At 46.2% G+C, this 21,245-nt stretch overlaps 1 protein-coding gene across 1 annotated transcript; it reads left to right on the top strand.

The window, feature by feature from the left end:
* Positions 1-1,615: 1,615 nt before the first annotated feature.
* On the top strand, positions 1,616-20,286 carry eif3s10 (eukaryotic translation initiation factor 3, subunit 10 (theta)). The gene is made up of 22 exons (XM_080532914.1): positions 1,616-1,755; positions 4,707-4,897; positions 5,374-5,510; positions 5,836-5,999; positions 6,745-6,944; positions 7,697-7,905; positions 8,481-8,652; positions 9,012-9,116; positions 9,641-9,739; positions 10,041-10,157; positions 10,535-10,720; positions 11,127-11,474; positions 12,075-12,179; positions 12,379-12,492; positions 12,805-12,927; positions 13,156-13,309; positions 14,043-14,227; positions 14,754-14,878; positions 17,564-18,129; positions 18,428-18,572; positions 18,714-18,928; positions 19,949-20,286. The coding sequence occupies exons 1-22, from the start codon at positions 1,707-1,709 to the stop codon at positions 20,143-20,145; spliced, it is 3,906 nt and encodes a 1,301-aa protein (XP_080389040.1). The 5' UTR covers positions 1,616-1,706; the 3' UTR covers positions 20,146-20,286.
* Positions 20,287-21,245: the final 959 nt, after the last annotated feature.

Raw genomic sequence — 21,245 nt, 5'->3', positions numbered from 1 at the left:
CAACAATTGTAGTGTACCTATTAAATTAGTTTCAACCATGACAGGTGTCATACAGAGTGTGGACTGGATTGCACTTATAACCTTAAGTTATAACTTAATATAACTTATATAATAAGTTATAACTTATAACTTAGCCTTTAACCAAAGCGCTTTACAACGGCCTCTCATTCACCCATTCACACACACATTCACACACCAATGGCGAGGTAGGCAAGCTACCATGCAAGGCGCCGGCCCGCTCACTGGGAGCAATTTGGGGTTCAGTGTCTTGCCCAAGGACACTTCGACAAGTGGCCAGCCGGGGCTCGAACCGCCAATCTGCCAACCTTGTGTGTGTGAATGGGTGAATGAGAGGCCATTGTAAAGCACTTTGGAGCAGCAAAAAAGGCGCTATATAAGTGCAGTCCATTTACCATGTGTTCCCTATTCGGTTGTTAAGTCGTGACGTGTTTCCGGGTCCAACATTGGCTGAGGTGCTCTCTTTGAAATGCTGCAGTAATAATAATAATTTATTAGATTTGTATAGCGCTTTTCCGAGGCTCAAAGACGCTGACAATATGGGAAAACGGGAAATGTGTGATGTCAGACTTAACAACCGAATAGAGTGTACAAGGCACTTTGAACTATTGGGTCACAGTAAAAGGCCAAGAACACTTTGTATGACTCACCTCATGATTGAAACTCACGTTGATATACTAAAAGTATTGTTTATGAGTTTGGGCCTTGCAGTTAGAGTGTCCGCCCTGAGATTGGGAGGTCTTGAGTTCGATCCCCGGTCGAGTATGTATATTATAATAATCTAAATTAATTGATTTTTAAGCCATTTTTAAAATTGTACATACTTTCTGTTACGTAATATTTGCTTTATTAAAAGTATCATTCAATATTGTGATCCCATCACATACAGTGATCTATTACCTCGGGCTTTTATTTTGAAGTCGTGAAAACTAAGCCGGAAGTCTTATTTTCGTTCAGAGAACTCAGCTCGAGGAAGCTGGTAGGACGCCTAGTTAAACCAGGGGGATTTGCTACCACCTGTCTGGCTGGTGGTATTACTGCACCACGAGCGTAAAACATAGAATTCACTAAATAGAATAGAATACATATAATATAATTATAATAACATATTATACATAATAGTACTAACAGTACAGTCCTTCCAATGACAGTGTCGTTTCACTTCCAGAGTTGCCAGATGGGGCGTGTTCCCGCCGAATGGGCTACTTTTGATCACACTGGGCTGGATAAATAGCATTTAGGTTGGGCTGGATAAATAGCATTTAGGCAGTTTCAAAATGTCAGTGCCTAAAAGTTACAACATGCGTGAAGTTAAAACACACACCCTAGTAGCTAAATACAATGTGCAGGTTTTTATTTTATTTTACAAACATCATTGGCAACAGACATACGGTTTAGGGGGCAGGAGGCACAATAGTAACTAGCGGTTTTCTGACAATCTAGGTTTTGGGCTGGTGGTTTTTGGTGGATTTAGCGTGTTTTTTTAGACTATGGTTAGGCTGGAATATGTCAATCCCATCTGGCAACCCTGACTGGAGTTTATGTCGTCACTGATCTGGAGCCGCTAGGAGGACCTCCTTTCCCCAGAGCTGGTCAGGGCGCGTGTACGCCTAGCGCGGATGGACTGGTGAAATCTGTCAAATTCACCCCAAAAAAACCAATATAAGCTCTGCTAGCGAGCCATCAAGATGCCGGCATACTTCCAACGACCGGAGAACGCTCTCAAACGAGCAAACGGTGAGTTATCGGAGTCGTTTTCCTAGATGTCATTCCTCCTCGTTAGCCGCTAGCCAGCTAACCAACCACCAGTACGTGTTCATTGTTGAACATGGGCTGCGTTCGTAAACTCGCTCTGAGAGCGCTGGAATGCACACTGGGTTCGACGTCATAAAGGGACCGAGTAATTTGATTGGACGAGAGGCGTTCCATGAGTGCTGATCAGATTTCCAGATGCGAGTTGACGAACGCAGCCCACGGCTACGTTCATCGTGTTGGAGGAGCATGGCGCGAGGGGAAGCCATGTTGTTGCAGAGGACCAGGAGACATTCAGGCTCTGGTCGTTTTACTAGGCCTCCGAAATGTACTTGGTGGTCCACGACAATGACATAATGTTGTCATGCCAATTAGCGTATAAGTTAATTACAATCGGAAAACACCTATCTCACTTAAGCTATCAGAAATATAATAATCAGATGTCAGAAATACTGGAGTCAACTGATCTCTTCATCTGGTGACAGGCCAGGTGCATGGTAGCTAAGGTGGCTAGGTGGCTTAGTTTAATCACTTCCAGTCTCCCACCAACTCGATATGGTGAAGGATTAACCCGAAACTGTTAGTTAGATACCTAGCTAGCAATGTTGTCCCCCCCACGATGAAATGGTGATGAATGGATCAGTCTGTCCCTTCCTATGTAGGCAGGTCACATGAACATGTTACCAATGGCTAAACAAACGTGACACCATCTCATCTGGTCTTTTGACCAACCAGTTTTTTTTACATGTTGTGAAAGGACAAATTGTAAGGTTTCAAATGATGTGGCATACATTGAAATGGGGAAAAAGTAGTAGACGATATCCGTATTTGAATGTTGGTACCCCTGAAATCTCAAAGCTGAGAATAGGCCTTCTAAAAACCTGGTTCAGTTGTTCACACCTCTGCACAGCCAGGTGATGTTAACCCCAACTACTCCCCAGCTAGACTGACAGCTGTCACATGTCAATATCTCTCAGTGCTAGTCACTGGTTCAGATAGACTTCTCAAAGAGACGTTTACAGTACATGGCTAGCTAACATTGGAGGCTATAGCTAACATTAGAGGTATTGGAGCCTATAGCTAACATTAGAGGTATTGGAGCCTAGCTAACATTAGAGGTATTGGAGCCTATAGCTAACATTAGAGGTATTGGAGCCTAGCTAACATTAGAGGTATTGGAGCCTATAGCTAACACCTGAGACATTGGAGGCATTCTGGTTGTTGTAACTGTTATTATTTTAATGAATCAAACATGTCATCAGTCAGAATCAGAATTTATTTTACAGTACACAAGAGTAAACAACTTTGGCTTCGGTTCTTCAACATTAGCATTGCAGAAAGGTGCACAATCACACTAATAGAGTAAAGTAAATAACTAAAGCAAGTAATAGTAAAGTAGTGATAAGTAATAAAGTGATAAGTGATGGTAGTCGTACTATAGCAGAACTACAGTGTAATCAATAGTGCAACAAGCTGTGCAAAGTACAATCAGATGAAATTCAATGATACAGTACAAGTAGTCAAGTGTTCAGGTAGTTTTCAAGTAGTCAGGTAGCATGCAAGTAGTTATATAATATATTATTTTGGTAGTTTGTGTGTGGTATTAGGAGTGGGCTATAAATGGGTAATCTTTTTGTTTTGCTTAGGTCTTTAGTTTTTTTGTATTCCATTTCTCGACATGAAATGCCAAAATCTTCGACTTCAGGTCCAAGAGAAAAGTGTGCAGGGCACATATCTAAAGATCACCGCCGTTTTCCCTGAAAAATCGAATTTCTAGCCAAAAAATAGATAGGGCAGGATGGAGAACAAGAGGAATTTAGACTATGTAAATGGTAAGCCTACAGTCACACTACACTAGGCCTGCAGTCACCCTAACTGCATGAAGTTCAATAAGCACATTACTTTGGAAAATTGGTTCTGTGGTGTGTGATCACTGCCAGAATAAATGCCTCTGCTTATTCTGTGAGAATAAATTACTGAATTTGATTATAATCACTGGCATGCCCTGACTCTAACATTGTGGTAAATGTATTTAAATGTACTTTTAGACTATTGGACACAACGCCTAAAGGCTACTCTTAAAGGCTGACTAAAAATGACTTTCATATCAAATAATCTCTGTGTGAATGTTAAGGTTTACGTACTTTAATTGTTTACAATTAAAATGCTCAAAAAGAAGGAAGAAGCTGGTAGTTTTTGTGTAGTTTCTCAAGCCAACACACTACAGGATCGACTGGACGTGACACTCATATTTTTCAACTTTTTGTCCCTAGAATCTTGTTTTGTTTTTTGTTTTTTCTTCCCCGCTGGCTGTAATCTTGGTCAATGTTGATATTGACAATGTTGATGATCATAAGCTGCATAAAGTTTGTTTTTTGGTATTTATTTGCTGTTACTGGAGTGCCTTCTGAAGTTTGGCTCTGTGCTTGGGAGATTAGGAGTGCTAACCCAGCTCTAGAACAGGCCTACTGGCCCTGGGCTAAAGTCAGTGGTAACCCCCTTAAGAAAGTGTCAACAGTTGTTTTGCCCCAGAGGCTGAAAGTAGGGTGGGACAGTTTAACAGTATTTTAAAAATGGGAAACCGCCCAAGCCTAGCTAAAAGCTCTTATGGCTATGTTGGGTACGAGACTAATAAGTTAAGATTGTGTAAAATAAATTAATATATGATATTATTATTATTGTTATTATTAATATTTTGATATCGCTACAACTTTATGGTCGCTATTATAGCCTCAACTGAATTGATTCTACTGAGTGCAACACCTTTTTGTGACGCCTCGAAAAGAGCCTATTGGCTGTTTTCAAATAATACTGTCAAATCCTTACAAAATAAAAAAATATAAAAACTATACGGTAAGTTCCGGTAACTTTTTCAGCTTTCAATAATTTGTGCATAGGGACATTGTTTTCATGCCAATCCCATCTTGTCTTCACAGAGTTCTTGGAGGTTGGCAAAAAACAGCCAGCGTTGGATGTTCTTTATGATGTCATCAAGAGCAAGAAACATCGAACATGGCAGAAGATCCACGAGCCGATCATGCTCAAGTACCTGGAGCTCTGTGTGGACCTGCGCAAGAGCCACCTGGCCAAGGAGGGCCTCTACCAGTACAAGAACATCTGTCAGCAGGTAAGGAGGGCCTTTTTGTGTGTGTGTGTGGGGGGGGGGGGGTCTAAGTCTCATCAAAGTCACATGATGCGCGAGCTAACTAATCTTCCTGTCTGCTAAACTCTAAACTCTTGCTGCTGTTGAAATAACTTTTAGCTTCAGGCAGCTAGGTCCAATTCCAGACAGCGTGGAGAACACAGTCACAGTAAACTGTTTTCGAAGTAATTCTGCAGGTGTTAAGGTCAGGGCTACCGCTACTTACACGCGCATCATTGTTAGACCACTGTTAGTGCTAACGATATCCATTTAGCACCATTAGTGCTAGCGCTATCCCCCCCATCAAAAATGTTCTCCTCTAAGGTTAAGCCGCGCATTGACCATTTTCTTCGTTTTCAGGCAAACAGAAAAATGTGTCACCTTTTTGGGCCATCACCAGTTTGCACCCATGTATTTCTACCGAGTCACTCACCAGCCGGAACGTTCTGCTCTGTGTTTAGGTGAACATCAAGTCTCTGGAGGATGTGGTCCGGGCCTACCTGAAGCTGGCGGAGGAGAAGACGGAGACCGCCAAGGGGGAGTCCCAGCAGATGGTCCTGGACATTGAGGATCTGGACAACATCCAGACTCCAGAGAGGTGAGGGGCTGTCACAACCTTACTGTTCAGGGTTCGACATTAACGCTTGACCGGAGCAAGTAAAAAATTCGCCGGCTTAGTTTGCGCAAGCCCGGCGACGCTGCTGGATCCTGGATATGTTTACCGGTGTGCAGGAGAACAACAGACGGCGCACACTGTGTTGAGACTGATGTGATGTTCCTGTGTTAGGTCAGTGTGGTTGTGTAGTTCTGTTAGCTCAGTGTGGTGTTCCTGTCTTCCCTCAGTGTGGTTGTGTTAGCTCAGGTGTTGTGTAGTTGTGTTAGCTCAGGTGTTGAGACTGATGTGATGTCCCTGTGTTACTCAGTGTGCTTCTGAGTGCTGTGAGCGGTGAGGACACTCAGGACCGTACGGACCGCCTGCTCCTGACTCCCTGGGTGAAGTTCCTGTGGGAGTCGTACCGCCAGTGCCTGGACCTGCTGCGTAACAACTCCAAGGTGGAGCGCCTCTACCATGACATCGCCCAACAAGGTAAGAACATACCACCTCACTTAAACTACCTCACTTAAACTACCTCACTTAAACTACCTCACTTAAACTAGAACAACAAGGTAAGAACATACCACCTCACTTAAAGCAGATCCTCACTGATTTATTTACTGTGCCTTGGTCATAGGAGCAGAATTACAGCATGACTGTTGGATAAATCAAAATCAATGTTCTTTATGATGTTTTATTAAGATAACTGAATCAGTGGGAATTAAATACAAGACATGTCTGACTTTACTAATGTTTTACATAAACTTACAGACAGCATAGAATTAATTATCAAAACAGATGCAAATTATGTAACAGCAATTGTTTACTCATTTTTCATGTGAAACTAAATCAAAAGTGGATCAATATGACTGATGATATCGTTGTAAATGATGATTTATAGTCCATCATTAGTTAGTAGTTGACGTTTGTTTAGTACTACTCATTCTAAATGGTAATTGGACTGCACTTATATAGCGCCTTATTCCAAAGCTCTTTACAAAGGCCTCTCATTCACACATTCACACACCAGTGGCGAGGTGGGCAAGCTACTAGGCGCCGGCCCGCTCACTGGGAGCAATTTGGGGGTTCAGTGTCTTGCCCAAGGACACCTCAACATGTGGCCAGCCGGGGCTCGACCGCTGACCTGCCGACCTTGCGATCATTAGACGCCGGCACTACCTCCTGCGCCACAGCCGCCCCACATTCTAACCGTGCCGTGATGTGATGTGCTCCACAGCCTTCAAGTTCTGCCTGCAGTACACCCGCAAGGCGGAGTTCCGCAAGCTGTGTGACAACCTGCGCATGCACCTGGGCCAGATCCAGCGCCACCACAACCAGAGCACCGCCATCAACCTCAACAACCCCGAGAGCCAGTCCATGCACCTGGAGACCCGCCTGGTCCAGCTGGACAGCGCCATCAGCATGGAGCTCTGGCAGGTCTGCACACCCTCCTTCTCCTCCTCTTCTTCCTCCTCCTCCTGGGATTAGATTACATTCGACTAGACTAGATTACATTAGATTAGATTAGATTAGGGCGCTTGGTGGCGTAACACGCTAAGCGTCGACCATAATCGCAGGGTTCCCGGTTGGATTCCGGCCGCGGACATATCCTGCATGTCATCCCTTCTCTCTCTCTCACCCACCCATCCTTCCTCCCTGACAAATCTGTACTGTCTCTATCACAATAAAAAGAAACAAAATATGAGTGGGACTGCCCACAAAAAAAACTAGATTAGATTAGATCCAACTTTATGGTCATCGCAGAGTACAAGTACTATACTAACGAAATGCAGTTTAGCATCCAACCAGAAGTACAAATAGTGATATAAGGGCATGATATAAATAGAACAAGAATGGTAGTGATAGGTGACTATGTAATATACAGTATGTGCAGAGGTACTATTGTAAACATCAGTATAGTTTAGAGGTATATACAGTTATGAGCTATGTACAGTTATGGGCTATATACAGTTATGAGCTATATACAGAGAGGTAGTTTATGTACAGTATCTAATGTGCAAAAGTATAAAACAATCTGTCAGGAGACGTGTGCAATATACAGTGTGCTCAAAGGTAGTAATGTAAACATCAGTAGTGCAGATCTCCCTACACCTTGGTGTTTTAACATTGTTAGACAAACCAACATGGTTAACTGGTGAATCATCGTATGATTTTATTCATGTTTCCAGGAAGCGTTCAAGGCGGTGGAGGACATCCACGGTCTCTTCGCCCTGTCCAAGAAGCCTCCCAAGCCCCAGCTGATGGCCAACTACTACAACAAGGTGTCCACCGTGTTCTGGAAGTCAGGCAACGCTCTGTTCCACGCCTGCACCCTCCACCGCCTCTACCATCTCTCCAGGGAGATGCGCAAGAACCTCACCCAAGAGGAGATGCAGAGGTAATAATAATTCATTGTATTTATATAGCGCTTTTCCGGGGCTCAAAGACGCTGACAATATGGGAAAGACAGAAAACACAGAAACAACAAGCAACAGATAACATGAGCACATAGAACACAGAGTTAACGAACAGGCACAGGGAACAATTGACACAGCAATGTCCAGGGGGGGAGGAGGGTGGCAGGGTTAGGGGAGATGGTTAAGGGGTAGGGGAGGTTGTATGCATGTCCAGAGGGGGGAGGGAGGTGGCAGGGTTGGTTAGGGGAGATGGTTAAGGGGTAGGGAAGGTTGTATGCATGTCCAGGGGGGGAGGTGGGGGGGTTGCAGGGTTAGGGGAGATGGTTAGGGGTAGGGGAGGTTGTAAGCATGTCCAGAGGGGGGAGGGGTGTGTCAGGGTTAGGGGGGATGGTTAGGGTTAGGGAAGGTTGTATGCATGGGAGAACAGGTAGGTTTTGAGGTGGGATTTAAAAGTGGAGAGTGAGGGTGAGTCTCTGAGTGGTTGAGGGAGAGACAGAGCCACTCAACCTGTAAGAAGAAATGGAGTGAACTACCTGGTCTTCTCTCTCCCCCCCAGGATGTCCACCAGAGTACTCCTGGCCACCCTGTCCATCCCCATCACCCCCGAGCGCACCGACATCGCCCGGCTGCTGGACATGGACGGCATCATTGTGGAGAAACACAGACGCCTGGCCACCCTGCTGGGCCTGCAGTCCCCCCCCACCCGCCAAAGCCTCATCAACGACATGGTACACACACACACACACACACACCCGCCAGAGCCTCATCAACGACATGGTACACACACACACACACACACACACACACCCGCCAGAGCCTCATCAATGACATGGTACACACACATATTACCTCATCTATGACATTGTACACATAACTAACTACTCATCAATGACATGGTACACACACATATTACCTCATCTATGACATGGTACACATAACTATTACCTCATCAATGACATGGTACACACACATTCACTCATCAATGACATGGTGTGCAAAACAACCCTGATCAGTAACAGGCCACAGTAAGGGCATCTCTTATCTGAGTTAATGTTCTCTGTTGTGTGTGTGTGGATGTTTCCCTCAGGTGAGGTTCAACCTGCTGCAGTACATCGTGCCTGAGGTGAAGGAGCTGTACAACTGGCTGGAGGTGGACTTCCACCCTCTGAAGCTGAGTGGCAGAGTAACCAAGGTAACAGGGTCGGGCTCAGCATTTTAAGATGTTTGGGTAATTTTCATCCGTCTCATTTACATGGGGGGCGGCTGTGGCTCAGGAGGTAGAGCCGGCGTCTAACGATCGCTAGGTTGGCGGTTCGATCCTCGGCCGGCCACGTGTCGAGGTATCCTTGGGCAAGACACTGAACCCCAAATTGCTCCCAATGAGCGGGCCGGCACCTTGCTTGGTAGCTTGTCGCCGTTGGTGTGTGAATGTGTGTGTGAATGGGTGAGTGAATGGGTGAATGAGAGGCCGTTATAAGGCGCTATATAAGTCAGTCTGTTGACATGCTATATATTGATGTGCTGTGGTCCTCAGGTGCTGAACTGGGTGAAGGACAGTCTAAACAAGTCAGTCTATATAAGTCAGTCTGTTGACATGCTATATATTGATGTGCTGTGGTCCTCAGGTGCTGAACTGGGTGAAGGACAGTCTAAACAAGTCAGTCTATATAAGTCAGTCTGTTGACATGCTATATATTGATGTGCTGTGGTCCTCAGGTGCTGAACTGGGTGAAGGACCAGGCAGAGAAGGAGTCAGACCTGCAGCAGTACGTCCCTCACCTGCAGAGCAACACCATCCTGCGTCTGCTGCAGCAGGTAAACACCTTCCTCCATCTGTTCAATCCCAGCTTTGCTTTTAGATTTGATTGCCATAGTGAAAATACCACCGCTCATCCATGATCAGACTTCGCTGAGGTGCTGGAACTGAAGAGTATCAATAGAGTATCAAAGTAGTACAAAAAAACCAGCATCCGCACACTCAAATCTGAAAAAAGTCTGAAAAAAACGTACTTTATTGCGCAAGCTTTAGCTCTGGATTGCGAGGATGTATGTACAATTAATGATGGTATAGGTGTCAATTGTGATCTCCGCTAACCAATGATGTGTGTGTGTGTAGGTGGCTCAGATCTACCAGAGCATCGAGTTCAGCCGCCTGGCCTCCCTGGTTCCCTTTGTCGACGCCTTCCAGCTGGAGCGCTCCATCGTAGACGCCGCCAGACACTGTGACCTACAGGTAGAGCTGCTTTAACACTGACCTGCAGGTAGAGCTGCTTTAACACTGACCTGCAGGTAGAGCTGCTTTAACACTGACCTGCAGGTAGAGCTGCTTTAACACTGACCTGCAGGTAGAGCTGCTTTAACACTGACCTACAGGTAGAGCTTTGGACATTTCACATTTTAGCCATTTAGCAGACACTTAACGTGCATTTGTCTAGAGTTAGATTGGTTTCTGTTCACAACAACATCAACATTGATGGATCACCTTAATAGAGGTGGTCCTCTGTGGCTCAGCTGGTAGAGCACGGCGCTAACAACACTTAGGTTGTGGGTTCGATTCCCACTGGGACCATGTAGCTTACTTATGTTTTATTTGTTCTTATCATCATCAAGGTTCGAATCGACCACACCTCTCGAACCCTGAGCTTCGGCTCAGACCTGAACTACTCCACCAAGGAGGACTCTCCTGTGGGGCCGTTCCTGCAGAACATGCCCTCTGAGCAGATCAGGAACCAGCTGACCGCCATGTCCTCCTCCCTCGCCAAGGCCATCCAGGTCATCAAGCCTGCCTCCATCCTGGTGAGATACACTCACACACACATATATATATATATATATATATACATATATATATACCCATAATATATATACACATACACCCTGGCCAAGGCCATCCAGGTCATCAAGCCTGCCTCCATCCTGGTGAGCACACACACACACACATATATATATATATATACTGTATATACACACACATATGATACATATACATATACACACATAATACATATATATATATATATATATATACACACACACACACACACACACACACACAATATATATGTGCCTGCTTCCATCCTGGTGAGCACATGGAGACAGATGCACATATAATATATATATACACATACACATCCACACATTATATATGTGCCTGCTTCCATCCAGTCTAACCTGTCCCCCTGTCTGTCGTTCCCCACCCCAGCAAGAGCGTGAGGAGCAGAGCCAGCAGGCCATCGCCGCCTACCAGAAGAACGCCCGCAAGGAGCACCAGCGCATCCTGGCCCGCCGGCAGACCATCGAGGAGCGCAAGGAGCGCCTGGAGAACCTCAACATCCAGAGGGAGAAGGAGGAGCTGGAGCAGCGGGAGGCGGAGATGCAGAAGGTCCGCAAGGCGGAGGAGGACCGGCTGAGGCAGGAGGCCAAGGAGAGAGAGAAGGAGCGCATCATGCAGGAGCACGAGCAGATCAAGAAGAAGACCGTGAGGGAGAGGCTGGAGCAGATCAAGAAAACCGAGCTGGGAGCCAAGGCCTTCAAAGACATCGACATCGAGGTAAAACTACCACTGTTACCTTCAAAGACATCGACATCGAGGTAAACTTACCACTGTTACCTTCAAAGACATCGATATTGAGGTAAACTTACCACTGTTACCTTCAAACACATCGATATTGAGGTAAACTTACCACTGTTACCTTCAAAGACATCGATATCGAAGTGAAATTACCACTTTTACCTCACACTCTGCAGTGTGACAAGATAATGTGGTCTGTTTAGACATTTAAAATATATCAGATTGAGATCAATGATGTTGAAAGATGTGAATACATTTCCGCGTTGTTGAAAATCAAAGACACTAGTCAACTAACACAGCTTGTTTTCTGGGCCTGCTAACAATGTAAAGTAGTGTTGTAATTAACTAGGTAGCAGTGGGGGATTACTCACCCAATCCATTGCGTTGTTGCAGTATTTTGGCTTGACTAGTGAGTTTGTGTTGTGATTCTCAACAACGTTGAAACATAGTTCCGTGTTTCAAAAGAAAAGTCAGAACATTTTGATTGGTTGCAGACATGCGGACCAGATGATCAGACTGTCACATATAACTTGAATGAAGGCGAACTTTGACCTTTCACTGTTGACCTAATGTGTGCAGGACCTGGAGGAGCTGGACCCAGACTTCATCATGGCCAAGCAGGTGGAGCAGCTGGAGAAGGAGAAGAAGGAGCTTCAGGAGCGCCTGAAGAACCAGGAGAAGAAGGTGAACACAGAATGATCCAACAGATGCTTTGTTGTCATCTTTTCACATTATACTAATACACACACACAAAATACTACACTGGAGAAACCTCCCCAACCACATCGGACAGGCCAACAGCCTGCCAACATTTAAATGCCTCCAAACCCAGTGTCTAGAAAAGCACTATATAAGTCTAATATATTATTATTGTTATTTCCAGATCGACTACTTTGAGAGGGCCAAGCGGCTGGAGGAAATCCCCCTGATCAAGAAGGCGTACGAGGAGCAGCGGGTCAAGGACATGGAGCTGTGGGAGCTGCAGGAGGAGGAGAGGGTGAGATATGTGCTCCTCTGTGGCTCAGCTGGTAGAGCATGGCGCTAACAACGCTTACGTTGTGGGTTCGTTTCCCGTTGGGACGATGTATACTGAAATGTATGCACTCACTTTGGATAAAGCGTCAGCTAAATGGCATATATTGTTATTATTATAAAATAAACCTTCTCTGCCTGAGTTTATACATGATATGTAAATCAAAACTATCAGCCTTATATCTTATATACCTGGCTTGTGATTTGAGCATATAAAGGACTTGTGTGAATGTCCGGTGCCATAGTAACGTCTGACCGGTCTGTATCTGTGTTATAGATCAGCAACATGAAGGTGGAGCGTGAGAAGGCTCTGGAACACAAACAGAGGATGTCCAGGATGATGGAGGACAAGGAGAACTTTGTTTCCAAAATAACAGCTGCCCGGAGCTTTATCTACGAGGTAAAAAAACCCTGAGAACAGCTCTGTAGTTCCGTTTCCACACCACAGATGTTTGAGTTACATGAGCAACATCATTTAGAAGTAGTTGGTAACAACGCAGGAATGCCGTATCAAATACCCATCTGTTAAAAGTAGAGAAACAGTAAACAAGGAACTAAAGTAGCCTCACCTAAATTACAAATCGTGAAGTGGATTGTTACTAATTAACATTATTTTTCTCCTCCCAAGGAAAAACTGTCGCAGTTCCAGGAGCGGCTGGTGGAAGAGAGGAAGAAGCGCCAGGAGGAGAGGACGAAGCAGCGTAAGGAGGACCGCCGCAACGCCTTCTACCGCCAGAAGGAGGAGGACACCCAGCGCATCCACGAGGAGCAGCTCAAGAAAGGTACGTGTACAATAGCATTTACATGTTTGGCATTTAGCAGGCGCCTTATTCCAAAGCAGTGAATCTTCAATCCACCAGTCGTAGCAGGAAGAGTAATCTAGCTCAGGCCAGGGGCCATTGGCAGTCGTCGTGATAGAAGAATAATTAAACATTTTTTATCATAGATACTGGAGAAACAGTACAGGGGGGAAAGTAGAAATCTTAGAAGACACGGTATAGGGGGAAGCAGGTGTCTCAGGAGACACAGTGCTGGGGGGTAGTAGATGCCTCAGGAGGCACATTGCTGGGGGGTAGTAGATGTCTCAGGAGGAGCAGTTGAGGTGTAGCCTGAAGAGATGGAGGTCTTCAGTCTCTGACGGGCATCATGACTGAGTCACTAGCCAGAATGTTGTCCTCTCCAAAACAGACTTCCAGTAACAGATATGAATGGAACACATGAACCTCTGGGTCACCAGGCATCAGTAGGCCTGCCTTCTGTTTTCTTTTTAAGTTATTTTTTCAGATTGGGGCAGTCCCACTCATATTTCTCTTTTTATTGATAGAGACAGTAGAGATTTTGACAGGAAGGATGGGTGAGAGAGAGAGAGAGAGAGGAGGGATGACATGCAGGACATGTCCGCGGCCGAAATCGAACCAGGAACCCTGCGGTTACGTGGTCGACGCTTAACCAGCTACGCCACCTAAGCGCCCCGCCTTCTGTTTTACTGACTGTGTTTACGTTGTGGTGTTGCAGAGCGCGAGGAGCGCGAGCGTGTAGAGCAGGACCAGCGAGAGGAGGAGGAGAGGGAGTACCAGGAGCGTCTGGCCAAGCTGGAGGAGCAGGAGAGGAAGCAGCGCGCCCGGCAGCAGGAGATCGAGGAGAGGGAGCGCCGCCGTGAGGAGGAGAGGAGGGCGCCTGAGGAGAAGCCAGCCAGCAAGGTAGCGTTGTAGATTTAATTGATTCTTAGTAGATTGAGTAGAACTTATAAAGCACAGAGAGCTTAAATCAATTGGCTCAAATGAGGCCTTTTATTAAGCAGAGTTACATGAGCTCAGAGAGAAAATAGCAGCGTTAAAAAGCCCCCTCCTGTGAGAGGGACACGTTTATAGAAGACTGCCTTATGAGGTCACTACTCTTGCTTAACCAATCATAATCATCTGCGCCACAATTCTCGGCACATTTGGCACAGGGAAGGCCTTCCTTTAGTGTTCAATTCCCCAGAATGTAGAGAAACGTCTAAATGGACAAGTTCTACACTCATTATTCTCAACAATATCTACCCTCAGTCAGATCTTTTAATTGACCATACAGCAAACAATGGTTTGGCTGCATTGTGCAAGGAATATCACCTGCTTTCCTTTAAATGCATAAATTTTTACATGTTTTTTTTTGTTTAGTTTTTTACACATGATCTCATAATCCTCACTCACTCACTCAAGTGTTTTCCACTCTATTCTATTCCAGGACTGGAGCGAGAAGGAGGAGGGAGGCGGAGGAGGAGGAGGAGGAGGAGGAGGAGGAGGAGGAGGAGGAGGGTGGAGGAAGCGCACGGAGGGAGAGTCAGAGTGGCGTCGGCCCACGGGTGAAAGGTGTGTTAATATAGATGTTGCAGTTTTTCTGTGTAGGAGGCAGGCTATATTAGAAGACGCACCAACTAGTGGTCGTTGTGTGTAAGTAGCAGCTTCCCATTGTAAATAATATGGTCATTTCACCCCCGAGGCGGCTCTTATAGTAGGTACAATAGGCACGGATGTTCTAGTGTTAAACGTGTTGAGATTTCTGCTCATAGATTTTCTCTTTTAGATAAAAACATGACATTGGGGTTGTCTGTGGGTTCACGGTCTAACAGACCTCCCCTTTTCTGAGGGGCAAGGCAAGTTTATTTGTATAGCACATTTCATACAACAGGGGCAATTCAAAGTGCTTTACATTAATTATTTAAAAATACAGCAAGAGTGGCCCCGCGGTGGTGTAGCGGTCTAAGCACTGGCCACTAGTGCAAGCTGCCCACCGGGGACTGGGATCGTATCCCAGCTCGCCAGATCCGGATATGGCTGGGGCACACACGGGGAGCGGCATATTGGGCGGCCGCTCCCGAGGGCGGTATAGGAGTAGTTCCGGACAAGGATCCGTCGCGCAACAGCGCCCCCGGGGTGCCGGAATAACAGGTGCTGGGCTCGAGGAGCCAGTCAGCTAGTCTGCCTGGCGGCCTCTTCTGGGACTGCCGGCCACGGGGTCGTGCGGCGGATCCTTCGCAATAGGCAGGGGATAATTGGATGCTAGGTTGGGTTCAATTGGCTACCAAATTGGGTTAAAAAGGGATAAAATCTGATAAACACATTTGAAAAAAAAAAGAGGAGCATAGTAAGAAAATAAAAATTACAATGAATAGAAGCAAATATAAGAAGTAAAAACATTTCATAAGACAATAGTTGGAAAAAAGACATTGAGAGAAGTGTTTGTGTTTAATCATAACTGCTGCAAAACATGAAGGTTTTTAGCTTAGATTAAAAAAAAAATATATATATATATATACAGTGGTGATTTTGCACGTTTTGCACGTTTTCCCACTTAGAAAGAATGTAGAGGTCTGTAATTGTTATCATAGGTACACTTCAACTGTGAGAGACGGAATCTAAAACAAAAATCCAGAAAATCACATTGTATGACTTTTAAATAATTAATTTGCATTTTATTGTATGAAATAAGTATTTGATCACCTACCAACCAGTAATAATTCCGGCTCTCACAGACCTGTTAGTTTTTCTTTAAGAAGCCCTCCTATTCTCCACTCATTACCTGTATTAACTGCGCCTGTTTGAACTCGTTACCTTTATAAAAGACACCTCTCCACACACTCAATCAATCAGACCCCAACCTCTCCACAATGGGCAAGACCAAAGAGCTTTCTAAGGACATCAGGGACAAAATTGTAGACCTGCACAAGGCTGGGATGGGCTACAGGACAATAGGGAAGCAGCTTGGTGAGAAGGCAACAACTGTTGGCGCAATTATTAGAAAATGGAAGAAATTTAAGATGACGGTCAATCTCCCTCGGTCTGGGGCTCCATGCAAGATCTCACCTCGTGGGGCATCAATGATCATAAGAAAGGTGAGGGATCAGCCCAGAACTACACGGCAGGACCTGGTCAATGACCTGAAGAGAGCTGGGACCACAGTCTCAAAGAAAACTATCAGTAACACACTACGCCGTCAGGGATAAAATCCTGTAGCGCACGCAAGGTCCCCCTGCTCAAGCCAGCGCATGTCCAGGCCCGTCTGAGGTTTACCAATGATCATCTGGATGATCCAGAGGAGGAATGGGAGAAGGTCATGTGGTCTGATGAGACCAAAATAGAGCTTTTTGGCATAAACTCCACTCGCCGTGTTTGGAGGAAGAAGAAGGATGAGTACAACCCCAAGAACACCATCCCAACCGTGAAGCATGGAGGTGGAAACATCATTCTTTGGGGATGCTTTTCTGCAAAGGGGACAGGACGAATGCACCGTATTGAGGGGAGGATGGATGGGGCCAAGTATCGCGAGATCTTGGCCAATAACCTCCTTCCCTCAGTAAGAGCATTGAAGATGGGTCGTGGCTGGGTCTTCCAGCATGACAACGACCCGAAACACACAGCCAGGGCAACTAAGGAGTGGCTCCGTAAGAAGCATCTCAAGGTCCTGGAGTGGCCTAGCCAGTCTCCAGACCTGAACACAATAGAAAATCTTTGGAGGGAGCTGAAAGTCTGTGTTGCCCAGCGACAGCCCCGAAACCTGAAGGATCTGGAGAAGATCTGTATGGAGGAGTGGGCCCAAATCCCTGCTGCAGTGTGTGCAAACCTGGTCAAGAACTACAGGAAACGTCTGATCTCTGTAATTGCAAACAAAGGTTTCTTTACCAAATATTAAGTTCTGTTTTTCTGATGTATCAAATACTTATTTCATGCAATAAAATGTAAATTAATTACTTTAAAATCATACAATTTGATTTTCTTTTAGATTCTGTCTCTCACAGTTGAAGTGTACCTATGATAAAAATTACAGACCTCTACATTCTTTCTAAGTGGGAAAACGTGCAAAATCAGCAGTGTATCAAATACTTGTTCTCCCCACTGTATATAATAATAATAATTAAGGGTTTGGGCCTGTTTGATTTCTTCAGGGAGTTTGTTCCAGGAGCATGCGGCAGCGTGTTTTGTTTTTACTCTTGGAACGATTAGCTGACTAGTCTCAGCTGACCTAGATGCTGAACTGTTCTGTCCTTCTCTCTGTAGCAGCGGCTGGAGGGACGGCAAAGAGGACACTGACAGAGAGGAGGCTCCCTTCAGGAGAGGAGGGGACGGGGGGCCTCCGCGCCGGGGGGCCGACGACCGAGCACCCCGTCGGGGCTTCGACGACGAGAGAGGCCCGCGCCGCGGCGCGGACGAGGACCGCCCCGTCCGCAGAGGGATGGACGAGGACCGAGACCGCGCCCCGCGCAGAGGCTTCGACGACGAGCGCCCCGCGAGGAGGGCAGGGGACGAGGACCGCGGGCCCAGGAGGGGCCTGGACGAGGACCGCGGCCCCCGCAGAGCCACGGACGAGCCCCGGGCCCCCAGGCGGGGGGCTGACGACGACTCCTGGGGCCCCCCCAAGAGAGGCGGGGACGACGACTCCTGGGGCCCCCCCAAGAGAGGCGGGGACGACGACTCCTGGGGCCCCCCCAAGAGAGGCGGGGACGACGACTCCTGGGGCCCCCCCAAGAGAGGCGGGGACGACGACCGGGGACCCAGGAGGGGCATGGACGAGGGACCCCGCGACAGAGACGATGCCAAGCCCTGGAAACCCGTTGCCAAGCCTGGTACGGACGCACCCGCTCACTCAATCAATCAATCAAATGTATTTCTATAGCACGTTTAAACATGACACTTGTCAACCAAAGTGCTTTACAGTAAAAGTACTCCTAAGGTGTAGATAAACAGCAAATAAACAACCAACAGAAGAACAGAACAAACATGTCAAATATATAAGTATATTACATATAGTCACCTATCACTACCATTATCACTACCATTCTTGTTCTATTTATATATCATGCCCTAATATCATGCCATGAATCTAATCTAATCTAATCTAATCTCTTGTGTCTGCTGCCACAGGTGCAGGTGCAGGTGGAGGCTGGCGGGAGCGGGAGAAGGCCCGGGAGGAGAGCTGGGCGCCTCCCAGGGAGGACAGCAGCCGTGACGAACCAGAACGAGAGGAGAAGCCCAGGGAGAAAGAGAAGGAGCGCCGCCCACCAGCTAGGTGAGTCAGCATGTCAGACGTGCTCTGTGCTGCTACAAGGCAACGTCAGGGATATCGGCACGGCTGGAACGCAAACTGACCAATAGAGACAATGGACCGGATCTATATAATGATGAGTGTTGAACGTGTGTCTGTTCTCAGAGAGGAGGTTGCAGCAGCAGCAGCAGCAGGAGGAGGAGGAGGAGGAGGAGGAGCCTGGAGGAAGGCAGGAGCAGAGGAGCCAGCCAGCGCCTGGAGAGAGAGTCGTAAGGAAGAGCCTGACCGCGACCAGGAGGACCGCCGCGACCGCAGGGACGACCGTGAGACCCGAGAGGCCGCGCCCCCGGCCAGAGAGTCCGCCAGAGAGCCGGAAGAGGGTAAGACCTGCTGGTCTAATGTGACACATTCTAATGCTTTGTGACACATTCTAATGCTTTGTGACACGTTCTAAAGCTTTATGACATGTTCTAATGCTTTGTGACACGTTCTCATGCTTTGTGACACATTCTAAAGCTTTATGACACGTTCTAAAGCTTTGTGACACGTTCTCATGCTTTGTGACACGTTCTAATGCTTTGTGACACGTTCTAATGCTTTGTGACACGTTCTAATGCTTTGGTCCTCATGTCGGGATCTGATGTAACGATCTGACTTTTCTTTCGAAAAATGTGAATACATTTCCACGTTGTTGAAAATCAATGACACGTGGCTAGTCGACTGACATAGCTTTGTGTGTGAGCCTGCTAACTTTAATGTAAAGTAGTGTTCTAGTTAACTAGGTATCAGTGGGGATTACTCACCCAATCAATTGCGTTGCAGTATTTTGGCTTGACTAGTGAGTTTGTGTTGTTGATTCTCAACAACGTTGAAACGTAGTTCCTGTGTTTCTAAAGAAAGGTCTGAACATTGTGATTGGTTGCTAACATGAGCACCAAAGCATTAGAACATGTCACATGATGCCGTCTTACTCATAGGTGTGTGTCTGAATGCTCATAGCTGTGGCTTAAGACAAAGTATAATGCTGCTGTTGTAATGAGCTATATAAAGTGTTTAGTATCAACATCTGATCAGGATCCTTTGGGGCTAAATACACTTTATTGACGTGTCCTTCACTTTTCCTGCCAGCAGGTGTCACTATTTATTATTTGCTTTTGCATTAATCTTACTTAGAATGTATGGTAAGCTAAGCTAGCCGCATTGGGCTCAGAGTAAGACAGATTTTGTCTGCTTTATGGCAAGATTACTTAATAGGACTTACAGGCGTTACCATCCCTGAAGATTCAGCACGCAACTTACCTGGAACTATAGCGATAGCAGTATAGATATTACACAGAAACTTGTCTGGCTGTAGTCACACAACACTGGGTCGCCCCTGACGAGATGTTCTGTGCCCACAGGAGGAGGCGGGTCCTGGCGTCGTGCCGGGGAGGAGAAGAGGGACGTTCCTAAGGAGGAGCAGGACGCCCCCAGACCCAGAGACCGGGAGGTCGGAGACGCTGACGGAGAGAAGAGCTCCTGGCGCGACAAAGACAAAGAAGCCCGGCGCATCAAGAACGAGACCGATGACGACGGCTGGACCACCGTGCGCCGCTGAGCCCCCCCCCCCTCTCTCTCTCATGCTTCCCCATGCCCCCCCCCCCCTCTCCCATGCTTCCACCTCCCCCATGCTTCCGCCTCCAAATGGCTCCACATGGCTAATGTTTTCTCTGATTGCCACATTCTATTAGTGGTTTAACCGTGGCAAAAAAAAGCTCATGGAATTGGCGATTAATCTACTGTACTGTTGATTATTCCCCCCAAAAAAGATTAGGAACATTTTTGCCATTGATTGACTTTAAGTGGCTTCTTAACCTCTTTAATAAGTAGTAATACATTTCCACTTGGTTTGCATGCTTAGCGTATTCATTCGGTCTCAAGCTCCATTGTAAGGTTCTATCTTGAAACGGTCAACCATGTTTGAAACCATGAATTGCTTGTATGCAGATGAAGCCTTTATTAATAAAGTAAAATGCTCAACAGTTGGTGTCGGTCTCTTGTCTTTCTCCCTTTTCACTATCTGGTAAATGGACTGCACTTATATAGCGCCTTTTTTGCTGCTCCAAAGTGCTTTACAACAGCCTCTCATTCACCCATTCACACTAGGGCTGCAACGATTAGTCGACATAATCGACGACGTCGATCATAAAAACTCGTCGATGTGGAATTTTAGTGTCGACTAATCGTATAAAAAAAATTTATTAAACTTTTTTTTTTTTTTTTACGGGAGCCATGCAAGAATCAGCTGGGTAAGTTTTAGCTAACGTTGTTAGCCAACTGGCTAACGTTATATTGTTAGGGTCGTAATGTTTATGTTAGCTTTACTGTTACATGTTGGAAAACAACGTCTCATGGACAGGGCTGTACATGCTATGAGCGTTTGTGCTATTAATTTATTTGCCCTGTGGCACGCGTGTGACAGACAGAGGCGCTTGTATGTAACTTTACGTAGCAGGGGTTTTCCATGTTGAAGCCAGGAGAACGTGAGATGAAATGAAGTGAGGGGTGGTCGCTATTAAAATACCAGGTAGTCATGGTGGATGATCATGAATGATGCTTGATAAGTGAATGCTATTTCAATTATGTTGAGTCCACCAGCGAGCTGTCTGTAAGATAAACAGCGCCAAGCGTAGCCTACTAACGTGAGCTGTCTGTAGT

Source organism: Nansenia antarctica (assembly GCF_963989245.1).
Source record: "Nansenia antarctica genome assembly, chromosome: 1".
NCBI classification, from domain to species: domain Eukaryota; kingdom Metazoa; phylum Chordata; class Actinopteri; order Argentiniformes; family Microstomatidae; genus Nansenia; species Nansenia antarctica.
This window is presented reverse-complemented; position numbering and strand designations above follow the sequence as displayed.

Excerpts from the sequence above, each read along its gene's own strand:
- eif3s10 (XM_080532914.1), top strand. The coding sequence starts at position 1,707 with ATGCCGGCATACTTCCAACGACCGGAGAACGCTCTCAAACGAGCAAAC. Across the intron at positions 4,898-5,373 it reads ACAAGAACATCTGTCAGCAG|GTGAACATCAAGTCTCTGGA; the intron begins GTAAGGAGGGCC and ends CTCTGTGTTTAG. Across the intron at positions 6,945-7,696 it reads TCAGCATGGAGCTCTGGCAG|GAAGCGTTCAAGGCGGTGGA; the intron begins GTCTGCACACCC and ends TCATGTTTCCAG.